Consider the following 13,694-nt stretch of genomic DNA (forward strand, 5'->3'; position numbering starts at 1 on the left):
ATAGAGACAATGTATTTTTTTTATAAAGTATACTAAAATTTTTCTTATCGTAATTTTTTATTATTGTAACATGATACTAAATATAATTTCATTTATTCTTTTTATTAAAATATTGTAAAACAAAATTACATATTATATTAAAACGTTTTATTATTAAGTATTTTAATGAAACCAGAATAATCAGAATAATTCACATAAAACAAATTAGAATAAGCTTAATACAATATTAACAATATGTGTTTTAATCATTTATCATTTTACCAAACAATTTTTTAATCAAATAAATAGGCATCATCAAACAAAAAGTTTAAACGCAATATATCATTTACTATTAAGCAGTAAATATTTTATCAAGATACCAATTAACTGGTTTAAGCATATCATTTAGCAAAATATCAATGGTTTAAGTATATCCTCAAACATAAGCATTTAAAAAAAAAAAAAAAAAAAAAAAAAAAAAAAAAAAAACAAAACAAAAAAAAACAAAAAAAAAACAAAATAGAAAATAAAATGTTTGTATGTAATAAGCCAATATAAAAATTTTTCAAACTTTCTTCATTTCCAAATTGTCTCTTGCTTCACTGCCTTCTTTCACCAACATACACCTAGTTTTCTTATCAAGTTTTGAAAATTCCAATGCTTCCGTAACATTCAATTTTCTCTGCTTGTTGATTTGATGGTTTGCTAGCTTAGAAACATAAAATGTACGCAACTTTGCAATCTTTTTAGATGTCCTAACACTTTTTTCTCCCAGTTCCACATCCCATTTTTCTTCTTTCTCACCCATGTATTTTTCCATATGCCTCATCAAAAATATACCATCATCATTTGTCTTAGTTTTTGTTTGCCATGCCATTTTCATTTTCTTTGGCTTCATAGATTTAAACAAAGAAACCTTATCCCGCCGATTGTTGTCTAAAAACTTTGAAAAGTACATTTGCTGCAATGCATATTAATAAAATACCATCATTTTTCTAAAATGATAACTATATTAAGTAAATAAATCTTATAAGAATATAAATATTATATTTTATATGCTAATCAGAATTTATTTACTAATACAGAGTGGTTTTTTAAAGTAAACAATTATGATTAAAATAAAGTTTTTAGATTTATGGAAGAAACATTTACCACAAGTTTAGGAATCTCTCCATAGACATCTTCTACTTTTTTGGTGTATCTTATGTTGTCAATGATTATATGTTCTGGATTTGTAAGGTTGAAAAGAATACAATAAAAATGACCACGGTTGTGTATTGGAAAAAACACCTGTAGTTCAAACATAAATACAAATGAATTTTTATAAATTTTAATATGAATATGTTATCTTGTAATCAAAAATACATACCAGATTAATAGAATTGAAATCCACTTTTCTTTTGATGTCATATAAGTAATTGTTTACAGCCTCATCAAAAAGTCGGGATCTTTCAACAAAAGGTATTGAAGAATCCAGTAATTTTTCTGTCTGTACATATAGAACAATAGAAATATTATAATACATTGTTTTAAATTATAATTAGAATATAGAAAATAAATTTAAAAATTAAGTACCATAATTTGAGTGTTGAAGAAGACACGTGGTGGTGATTTTTTGTTTCTCAGGTTTTCTTCTTCAAAATTAAGAACAGCAGCCCAACAATCAATAACGAAAGGATGTATCTTATGATTTGGACGCATACCCTCAAAATGCACCCTATCCATTATGTCTCCAGACTCAGTTTCAAACAGCATTTCCCTTCAAAACAAAAATATTGAATTGTAGTTAAAATATTCCAATAGGAATATTACACAATTATGAATTTACTTACATTGGATCTTTGTCTGCAACGCATCTAAACATGATTTGCGTCATTATCTCTTGCTCAGTACTGACTTTTTCACTTAAGTCAATTACCCTATTCACAAAAGGTGATCTAAAAATATCTGGATTAGTCACCTTCCTTTTCCCTCTTTCATTCACATTCTGACCCTTTTTCCCTTTCTCATCTAAAATATGCTCTTCATTCCCTTCTAATTCTCCATCTTCATCATTACCCTCAGAATTATCACCAGTTTCTGCATTGTTTATTAGTTGGGTTATTTGAAGATCAAAGGAGGGAAATTCTGAATTTTCAAATGTTAGCTTTTTTGGAACAGGAGATCTGACAACTGGATTTTGAATTGTATTTGAATCTGGATTTCTGATTGAGAATATTCTAAGCAAATCCTCATCCATTTTTTCTATGAATGAATCAGACCAAGGGGAAAAATCAATAGATATACATTTTGGATTGTGTTTTGGTGTAACAATTGAGCTCTCACCTATGTTGTCTCCAACCACCTTCTCTACAATATTCCCCTCCCTAATATTCTCCCCACCAATAATTTCACCACCTTTAACAAGATTTTTGCTATCAACATTGTCTTCTAAATTCTTTTTTTCAATAGTCTCGTCTATATTATTCACCTCTAAAGCCAAATTTATTTTGTCATCAACATTTATGCCTTCAAATTCTATTTGTCTTTCTGGATTATGTGAATGTCTAATCGCTTCCTCGCCAATATTATTCTCAAAACCCAAATTTATTCGGTCATCAACATTCATATCTTGATCTTCTTCTTGTGTTTCTTCATTCTCTAGAAACTTCTGTTGTAATGGTTTAACAGCTAAAAATGCAACCAACTTTGTATTCATTCCTTCATCTTTATCATCATCAGAATCAGAAATGTTTGTTTTATTAAGCTCTTCATCTCTATCTGATTTGACTTCAGTTCTCTCCTTAATAGTTTCTGATTTCTCTCGACTAGAAAAAAGTGTAGTTGAAAATATGTCTCTAAATTTTCTTATCATCTCCTTCATTTTATTGTCTTCAGGGAACTTCGATAGACAATGAAAAATAATATCTTCCATATCATTCTTTTCAGTTGAGACATTGTTGAAAAAATTTTCATACTTTTCTTCATACTCCTGGGAAAAAAAGACATTAGAATATTTTTCTTATATTAAGTTAGGATATAATTAAAATATATTCTAAAACATAATTTAATAATATATTCTACTTAGAATATACCTCAATACGCATGTCCTGATTTTCATTCTTCTCAAGTTCTAAATTTGAACTTTGTTCAATTAGATTCCCAACCCCAAATCCACCAGCTTCAATCTCAAAAGATTGTCTTTCCTTCAACTTATCTGTTATCCACATCGTAACTAATGGTGTTTTACGTTCTATTTTTTGGAGCTTGCATTCAATTTCATCACAGTAAATTAGCTGCATTATTTCAACATCATATTAGATATCCATTTTTAAGAAAAAAAAAATAAGTATATGAAAAAACATACCAATAGCAACAACATCGGGCCTATATAATAACACTTGGGGTTGTCTGGATGCCATCTCCCTTTTGAATTTTTCACACAGTACAACAAATATGCACACCAATCGATTTTAGAAATGTCATCTACTTCAACAAGTGCTCTAACTGGAACTAAGTTGTTTGTCCCCATAGGAATGGATTCTGCAAACGTATTAACAAATAAAGCTATGAAACCCGGCTTGAAATTCATATCCACTTGTTCGGATTTTTGAATAATCTTCTTGTAGTTTGTTGCATTTGCCTTTCCGTATTCAAGTTCCTTCATCCATCCATCAAACACTTGATGATCTTCACTAACCTTGTGCAAATCAAATAAGCTTTTTCCAGTTTTGGGTAAACCAAACACTTTATGAATTTTTTTCTTTCTGATCTTTATTCTTTTTCCTTTAATCAGAATACTGTTTGTGCCTTCATCGTAATGCTTAAGCACAAAATGGCAAAGTTTTAAGGGAATACTCTTAATGTTGATCTTCAAAAAGGCTTTAAATCTCATCCGTTTCACCTAATCTTTTTGTTCTGATGTCAAAGAACTTACAGCATCTGTCATCAATCCAGGTGTTGATCTAGTGTTTATTGAAGGCAACTCCTTCAATATATCTTTCACAGTCTTTTGCTCTTTCACGGTTTTTTGTTTCTTTATTGCTGCACGATTGTCCCTACTATTCCTCTTCCTTTTTGCTTCTTTAATCTTTGTCACTCCTTCAACATATTTTCTATCACCGGTTCTCTTTTTTACATAGATTTCTTCATCAGATTCATCATCTAATTCATTACATCAGTCATAGATGTTAGTAACCCCACAAAAATCCAAAAATCATATTTCATTTAATTACAAAGTAATATTCCAAACAGAATATTATACATATACACTTATTATATCAGAATATTCTACGGAATTTAATCCAAAAATACTATATCATCTAAGTAAAATGTAGATATTTATTCAAACTATATTATTTATAAAAAGTTAAACTCAAATGTTTGCAAAATCCTATATCAGCTAAGTAAAACAACAAAAAAAAATCAAGTATAACATGATTTATGATATAATAATATATAGAATGTGTAATATCATATAAACATACTTTCACATCAATAAACAATAGAAAAATATTTTCACATCAAAATACCAAGAATTTTCAATTATGATCCATAAGTAATTCATGTCAAACATAGTCTATGAAAAATATTCTTCGAAACACTCTAATATTTATATTGTTCCATAATATTGGAATTGTAAAGTATAAAATCATATTTCACGAAAAAAAAAAAAAAAGTTTAGATTATTTTACCCGTTGAATGTGTGTATGATTATGTCTCTGATTCTGTTGAAGAATCAGAAACATGTTTTTTCTTTTTGTGCTTCACATCATTATGGATTAATTTCTTCTGGCGCTTGAAATGTTTTTTGACTTTTCTTTTTTTCTTTTTATTTACTTTATCTGCATCAATAATTATTCTATTAGAAAAATATAATATACTTTTATTGGATGTCAACATATATATTATAAAAGACAACATATTTTACCATATTCATCACTCTCTGTTGTGGATGTCTCTGACTCTGATGTCTCTGACTGTAAAGATGAAGAATCTGAAACATAGTGTCTTTTTTTCTTTTCAAGTATTTTCTTCTTTTTTGTATTTTTAGCTGTACGAAGAAATTTAAAAATTGAAATAAATTAGAATATTTATTTTAATCAACTTGAATGTTCATAATAATCAACCGAAAAAAATAAATCCAAAAAATTAGAATAAGTGTTTTAAAGAATGATTGTTGATACATTTTTTAATTCTTTTTCTATGATGTGAGGATGAATCAGAAGAAGAATCGGAGTCGCTTTTAGAAGTAACAACGTTTTTTTTTTAATTTTTTTCTTTGATTTTCCTTCATCTGCCTTCTTTTTCTTTTGATTTACAATTTGCAAATCTTTTATCATGAAATTTAAGAATTAAAATCAATTAGAATATATGATAAAACAAAATTAGAAAAATAAATCCAAACATTTGTTTTTTTTATAAATTATTTGAAAGAAAGTGTGTTCATACATTTTTTAACCCTATCTTGACTCGCTGAATCTGTATGAAGAAAATTATCAAATAAAAACAATTAGAATATTTATTAAAAGCATTTACAGGTTAATAAAAGCAATTATAATATTTAATCTAAAAGTAATCACAATTTATACCTATATCGATATAGATTTCTTTCCCTGTTTTTCTTACAGTTGCATTTGTCTGCACTTTTTTAGCTGCATCAATAACATCAAACTCCATTAGAATTTGCAAATCTTTTGTCATGAAATTTAACAATTAAAATCAATTAGAATACATGATAAAACAAAATTAGAATATTCAGAATAACTAACTTAGAAAAATAAATCAATTAGAATATATTAGTTTATGATATATAATATGGTCACAGTTCTATAAATACATAACAACAAAATTCTATTTATCAATCAACATAAGGTTTGTCTTCTTTTTCTTTTGATTTACAATTAAAACCAATTAGAAAAATAAATCCAAACATTTGTTTTTTTTTATGAATGATTTGAAAGAAAGGGTGTTCATACCTTTTTTAACCCTATCTTGACTTGCTGAATCTGTATGAAGAAAATTATCAAATAAAAACAATTAGAATATTTATTAAAAGCATTTAGAGGTTAATAAAAGCAATTATAATATATAATCTAAAAGTAATCACAATTTATACCTATATCGATATAGATTTCTTTCCCTGTTTTTCTTACAGTTGCATTTGTTTGCACTTTTTTAGCTACATCAATAACATCAAATTCCATTAGAATTCATATTAGTTTATGATATATAATCTGGTCACAGTTCTATAAATACATAACAACAAATTTCTATTTATCAATCAACATAAAATTCACTAGAATACAAAGTTTTTTTTTGGCTAAACAATATACTACAATCATAATAAGAGATTTGTGTTACCAAAATCTATAGTATTAGACAATTTATGGATCTAAATCTAATTAAATGATGAACAATTAGTTAGAATAACATAACATCTTTGCTGATTTTGATTAAGAATATTTAGATCAAATGAAATGGGGGAATAATTAGAACACTCTGTACAGTTAACATTTAGATACATAGACTCTATATAAATCACACACTGAGATTTAGGTTTAGATTGTATGCTTTATAATGCTATATTCCTTTACATACTGACTTCGACATATAAATCGTTAGTGAACTATCTCGATTATTACACATTTATTGAATACACAAAACGATTTAAAGTGAAAAAACTTTCTATAATAAGAACAGATAGGTTTATGGTGTAAGAACAAGAGGTTTGTAGTATTATACTTACTTGGAACAGTTGTTGATACAAAATCAGAATCGATATCTGTAGAATGAGCCATTTGATTCGATATCAAATTCAAAATCGAAATGTTTTTAATGTTCTAGTTGATTATCGAGTGGTTTTCGTGTAATAATCGGAAGATGAATTTCAGGTATAATCAGAATTAGAGTCTGAAACAATGATCGAGATTTGGAAGCAAAACGATGATCGAGATTTTGGAAGCAGAACGATGATCGAGATTTGGATCAAATGGGTTTTAGGGTTCGTACCGGGTGTTTGTTTTTGTGTGTTGAAAGAAAAAGAATGCAAAATTCCATTAATGCCCCTCCGTGTCTTGATCTAATCCCAAAGTTCCATTAATTTACAAAATTGTCACCGCCTATTTTATGGTTTAATCTGAATTAATATTAGCCTTTGGTTATTTAGGATGAGTGGTCAAGATTTGGTCTTCCCGTCTCACAAAATCAAGTCTCACAAAATCAAGTGGTCTCACATGAACCTAACCCTATATATATATATATATATATATATATATATATATATATATATATATATATATATATATATATATATATATATATATATATATATTGAATTTTAAAAAAATAAAAATATATTATCAATATATTTGATTAACCGTATGAATAATTTTATTAAGTTATCTATCAAATTAAATTAGAATTTGTATTCAAAACAACCGTAGTTTTAAGAAATAAAATCATAATGGAATATATGATATCATAGAAGATAACGTTTATGAATCAATTGTAAAGTTAGGCGATTTATTATGCAATTTTATAGATTTTTTTGAGGAGAGCCCGTTTGTGCTATCTACTCATGTTTATAAATTTACAGGTTTTTCTTTAAACTATAATAAATGATATATAAGCAAGAAAAACATATAATCTTAATTTAAAATCACATCATATATATATATATATATATATATATATATATATATATATATATATATATATATATATATATATATATATATATATATATATATATATATATATATATATGGAAAAATTAAATAAAGAACCATAATTATTGGTTCTTCAATGAACCAAATATTTTTTTCAATTTATAGAGCTTATTCTTTATCGAAAAAAAATCTAAACCTTTCTAAATTCATATATTAACATTGTGAATATGAAAAATATTTTTCGGATTCACGTTCTCTCTCTCTCTCTCTCTCTCTCTCTCTCTCTCTCTCTCTCTCTCTCTCTCTCTCTATATATATATATATATATATATATATATATATATATATATATATATATATAATTTTTTAAAGATCGTACATAGCATCATTAGAATCATACTCTAAAAGGGTGCCACTCGGCACTTAGTGATTTTTATTTATTAGGTAATATATATATATATATATATATATATATATATATATATATATATATATATATATATTACCTAATAAATAAAAATCACTAAGTGCCGAGTGGCACCCTTTTAGAGTATGATTCTAATGATGTTACATATGATCTTTAAAAAGTTATTTATATTTAATACTTAAAAAATATATAAATATCAATATTTATATTTTGAATTTTAAAAGCCAAATGAAGATTTAAATTTTAAAATCATTAATTATTAAATTTTACATACTCTATCTTTTATAAGTAAATATAATATTGTCTTTCTTTTTGTATTTGACACCTTAGTAAAAAAAAAAACGTTCGCATAGTTTAAGTCAATAATTCCAAAATTACAACTTAAGTTCTTAAAGTATTGATTTCTCGTTATATCTGAATGATGTAACTCTATATCATATAAAAAATTTGTTTAAGTAACTAATTATTTTTTAGATCTATGTTTATTTTTTTCCTTTCATCAAAAAATAATAACTTTTTTTTATTTAGATCATATTTTCTTACAATCATCTTACCAATTTTCTGTTAAAAATACAAAAACAAAATAAAATTACGAATCATTGAAGTCTCATTTATTAAAGTAGAAAATTATTTTACATTGACAATCATACTTCACTATTGTTGTAGTATTGAATTTTTTTAATTTTTTATTTTATCAGTTTTTTTTCATTATCTATCTTATAAACCCGTGGTTTTCAAATATCTCTAACCTAATTATAAAATATATAAAAGCTACCATACAAAAAACAATAGAAATATGGATATGAGATTCGAGAAAACAATATTTAACATCTGCGATTAACAAATATGAAAGTCAAGAAAATAAAATTTATCGAAAATATGATATTTGAAAATGTGATTTTATTTGTTTTTCAAGCTAACATATACAAATTTAAGAATGTAAAGTGACCAAAACCGACCTATATATTGTCGTTTTTGTTAATTAATCATCTACTAAAAAAAATAAAAAAATAAAATAAGAAAAAACGGTCCTGTGGCTCTTTTAACCAAACCCGAGCTTGAACCTTCTTAACCCGTGATGTGGTGGGTTTGAAGCTCAATTGGACTGAGAAAGGTATTTTGTGATAATCTACTTGCATACATGTATAATATCCATTATTGAACGTAAAAACATCACATTATAGTGCAACAAATCTTCATAAATCCGTCTCCATGCACAATTCACGTATTTAGTTGACAGATGAACAAAATACATTTCACTAAAAAGAAAATTATAATATCATAATTTATAAAAATAACAAAATAGCCATTTACTAAAAAACAAATGTTTGTTTGTAAGTCTTTTAACAAAATTAATTAACACATACCCTTTATCACGATTAGGTTATACGGAAAAATAAAAATAACTAAACATAATTATCTTAAACATGGTCTACATATTGAAGCTTTAATCAATATTAGCATCATATTTAATTCTTCGACATTTTCAGTTCCAAAAAGTTTTATTGTTTAAATCGCCAATTTTAGCTCCAATTTATTCGATATTTTCTATTCCAGACCAAATTTCTTCTCCTTAGCTATTAGCCACTTCACTTCCAACGCAAATTGCCCTTGGAATCGTCGACATTTAACAAATCATTACTAGCTATTTGTCTAATCAAATGAAGAGTGTTCTCCATTATGGTTAAAAAAAAAAAAAAAAAGGACTCTTCTAAAAACCGTAAAATCCCTATTGGTAGGTCTCGTAAAATTTTGGGTGTATGGAAGGATTTCTCAAGTCCTTTAAACAAAGGATTTGGCTTAAAATTCAGGGTTTTGAATTCCATCTCTATTTTTTAACCAAACACGTGATTGATCAGGATTTTAACTACAAATCCCAATCAAAGCCTTCAAAGTTCAAACCAACCGCAAACGACCTTTGGCATAATCAAATTGTGTTTGTGTGGGGGATGTTTAATGTTATCCCCACCAGTGTTTGGCACATACTTACTTTCAAAGTTAATAATATATCGTAGCTTTTAAGCCTTGCTTTATTTTTGTGGGACAACTTTATATGAACAAAACACAAGTTATAAGCTATATATTATCAAATTGATTGCTATGAAAAAAACAAAAAAAAGATACAATACACAAAATTTAACATGCTACCACACAAAGAGCAACCGAGGAAAATATCACAACAGATATTTGTAAATAGGAAGTTATTTAACATGGTGTTATGATATTGATTAATTATTAATATCATATTTAATATTAGATATTTTTTATAAGACGACTGTTTTCATATATGAATACGCAATGCCATTTCCTGTTTTCACAACACAAAAATCAATTTAAATTTCATAAAAGTTGGAATAAAAATATCTTAAAATAATATGATTAATAAACATCAGCCAAGCAAAAAAGGAAAAAATCAATGACAAAATAATCATGAAAACCTAAACCGTAAAATATATAAACAAAACCTGAATAGGCAGATGTTTCTCATGCTTATTATAACCACCACCACCACAAGTTCAAAACATAACACAAAATCCTCAAATCAAAACACAAATGCGACAAGAATTCCCGAGAATAGAAACAAGAAACAAGAAACAAACCTTAGTATTATTTAGTACTTGTAGTCCTTAACATGAAGACTCTCAGAAGCACCTTCACTCAACCCAGACCCACCCTTGTAAATCCCAAGAGTAGCTTCAGAGTTCGCCTTACACCTTGCCAAAAACGCCGCCTGAGCTTTCCCAACATTCTCCTCTTTCCCACTCCACGCCTTCAAAGTACTCTGCTGAAGAGCACGCCCAAAAGAAAAAGTCAAAGTCCACGGCTTCTTCCCCTTAAACTGATTCATCGCGTTCAAATTAACCGTCGCCTCCTCCTCACTCTGCCCACCCGACAAAAACACCACCGCCGGAACCGCTGGCGGCATCGTCCTCTGCAAAGCCCTAACCGTGTACTCCGCCACCACCTCCGGCGCCACCTTCTTCGCATCCGATCCAGGTGTCACCATGTTAGGTTTCAAAAGAGTTCCTTCAAGAAGCACCTTATGGTCATTCAAAGCCTTGTAGCAAGCTGCCAATACGCGCTCAGTTACATCCGCGCATTTGTTAATGTCGTGGGACCCGTCAACAAGAATCTCTGGCTCCACAATTGGGACCAAACCGTTTTCTTGACAGATGATCGCGTATCGCGCTAAACCGTTTGCGTTTTCGTTTATCGCGAGCTGTGAAGGCTCGTTTGGGCCGATTTTGAGAACCGCGCGCCATTTAGCGAACCGGGCACCAGCGGTGTAGTACTGGGCGCACCGTTGGGCTAGACCGTCAAGCCCTTGGGTGGTGGTTTCACCGTCGGTTCCGGCTAGCTCGACTGTGCCCTTGTCGACTTTGATTCCTGGGAGAACTCCGGCTTCCTTCATTACATCCACAAATGGTTTGCCTGTAATGATTTTTTTGAATGTTAGATTTTGATGGAAATGATAGGTGATGATTGATGTTTAGTGATTTGTTTTTTTTACCTGCTGCGGTTTTTTGGTAGAGAGTTTCTTCGTAGAGGATGACTCCACTGAGGTATTGAAGGGCACCGGGAGTGCAGAAGAGGAGTTCACGAAGTGCTCTTCTGTTTGATTCGATGTTCTCAACATTGATGCTGGATAGACGCTTTCCGATTGTTCCGGTTGATTCATCAGCAGCGAGGATACCTTTTCCAGGGGTTCCGATGTAGGCAGCATTGGCAATGAGTTCATCTGGATAAGAAAACGAAGGATTGATTAAAGTGATTAAGTATCAGAACGTTGAGTAAAGTAAATGAAAATATCACATGTTTCAAGTTAAGTCTACATCAGAAAGTTAGAGAGGTGGCAGAAAGTGGTTGTCGAAAGTAGAGCTAAGCAACGTCTAACTACTGATTCAGCTTTTTTGAGATATGAGAAGTAAAATATCGAAATCGTTTAGCAAACGATCGAGATCGGAGACTGAACAGGGTGTGAATGAATACAAAACGTTTTAAAAATTATTTGATCACATAAAAAGCTATCGGCGTATGGATCGAAGGTCTAAAGCGTATATTTGATGATTGAGGTGTGCAACCATATGAATCGGATTCGAAATTATTGGCTCCATAGATTACTTTATCGCGAAGAAGTCAAAAAAAAACTACTGAAGAAAATTATGCAGCAGCTATCAAACAAATCGACAAAAACTATTATGAAATAATTAGATCGCCACCTTTTCAACAACCACAACCAGATCCACGGGAACAATTATTTAAAACCAAATCGACGTTCTTCGGATGAAAATAGCACATGGATAGATCATAGTTACAGGAATAATTCAGCTATGAACGGAAACAGATAACAAGTGTGTCGCAAAAAGGTTTAGTAGCCTCTTTGCATCTACTAATCGTAAACACGTTGAAGATGTAAATCAGATCCATATTAGCATGAAAAAAAAGAACCTAAAAATACTCCAGAGTTGGAAGAAACCTAACAACTGAGTAGATCTAAACAAAACTACAACGGAAAACAAAGATTTGTAGAATTGAAAACAGATAAAACACAGAGAAAGAACAATAAACATACCGGCATACTTTCCTCTGTAGCAAGACATGGTTGCGAGATTTGAGATCTAAGAAACGAAGATTTTAGAGAAAATTGGGAAAACGGGAGTTGAATAGAGTCAATGGAGACGGGTGAGGGTTTATATTTAAAGAAAAGAGAGAGGCATCGGTATCATCGCCCCGAATATGGCATCTCCTACAGAAGGTTTTGAGGCGGTTTTTCCAAATTTTTACCATTTTGCCCCTGCGTAGTGGGTGCAATTCTTGTGAAAAAAGAAAGCAAATTACGAATTTTGGTTATTAAAAAAAATACTAAATTATTATTAGGTTTTAAGAGATTCCTAAACAATTATTTTTTTCCTAGATATGAATTCATGTTTTAAACGTTGTAATGTATAGTTTTATAAAATATAAATTATTGTTTATAATGTAAGAATGGCTTTTATTTTTCTAGGAAAGTAAGTAAATTCATTATTATAAGTGAGTTTTTCAAAAAAGAAAAATTATTATTTTCAGTTTTTAAAAAAGACTATTTTCTTCTTAATGCCAGCATTCCAAATTGTTCTTCATACCCGAGAGTTCTTTTTTTATAGTTTTTTTTAAGAAAATCTATCTATTTATATATGAAATGTTTGTTTAAAAATATTTAACATCAGTGTTTTTAATAAAATGTTTGATTACAAGTCATAATATCATATATATTTTCTATTTACTATGTTTTTTTAACTTTTTGCTAGATTTTAATAAAAATTTAGATTTTTTTTCTTAAAATTCCGGATTTATTAGGATTTCATAATTGTTCTTGAAATTTCATATTTTTTTTCGAACTTTGAAATATCAGGCTGAAATGTAATTTTTGCCAAGAAAAAAATTTGGGGTATAAACTCCTTCATTGTGGATCTCGTGGTTATTCTTCTAAAAACAAAAACAAAAAAATTGGTTAGATCGAACGGTATTGGAAGGTGTTTTTTTTTTTTTTGGGGTTACATTGCCTTTTCCTTTACTTTCCATTCCCTCAACTAAAACCCAAAAAATGGGTGGGAAACTCTCCTCACTATTTTTTTATTTTTTATTTTTTAAATATATTT

General features: G+C 28.7%; 1 protein-coding gene across 1 annotated transcript; it reads right to left on the bottom strand.

Annotated features, from left to right (window-relative positions):
* Window positions 1–10,486: 10,486 nt before the first annotated feature.
* Window positions 10,487–12,787, bottom strand: LOC145033820 (fructose-bisphosphate aldolase 6, cytosolic-like). The gene is made up of 3 exons (XM_078982342.1): window positions 12,629–12,787; window positions 11,567–11,794; window positions 10,487–11,487 (listed from the first exon to the last, which is right to left on the bottom strand). The coding sequence occupies exons 1-3, from the start codon at window positions 12,654–12,656 to the stop codon at window positions 10,667–10,669; spliced, it is 1,077 nt and encodes a 358-aa protein (XP_078838468.1). The 5' UTR covers window positions 12,657–12,787; the 3' UTR covers window positions 10,487–10,666.
* Window positions 12,788–13,694: the final 907 nt, after the last annotated feature.

This window comes from Lactuca saligna, chromosome 1, assembly GCF_052625555.1.
Source record: "Lactuca saligna cultivar CGN05327 chromosome 1, ASM5262555v1, whole genome shotgun sequence".
NCBI lineage: Eukaryota > Viridiplantae > Streptophyta > Magnoliopsida > Asterales > Asteraceae > Lactuca > Lactuca saligna.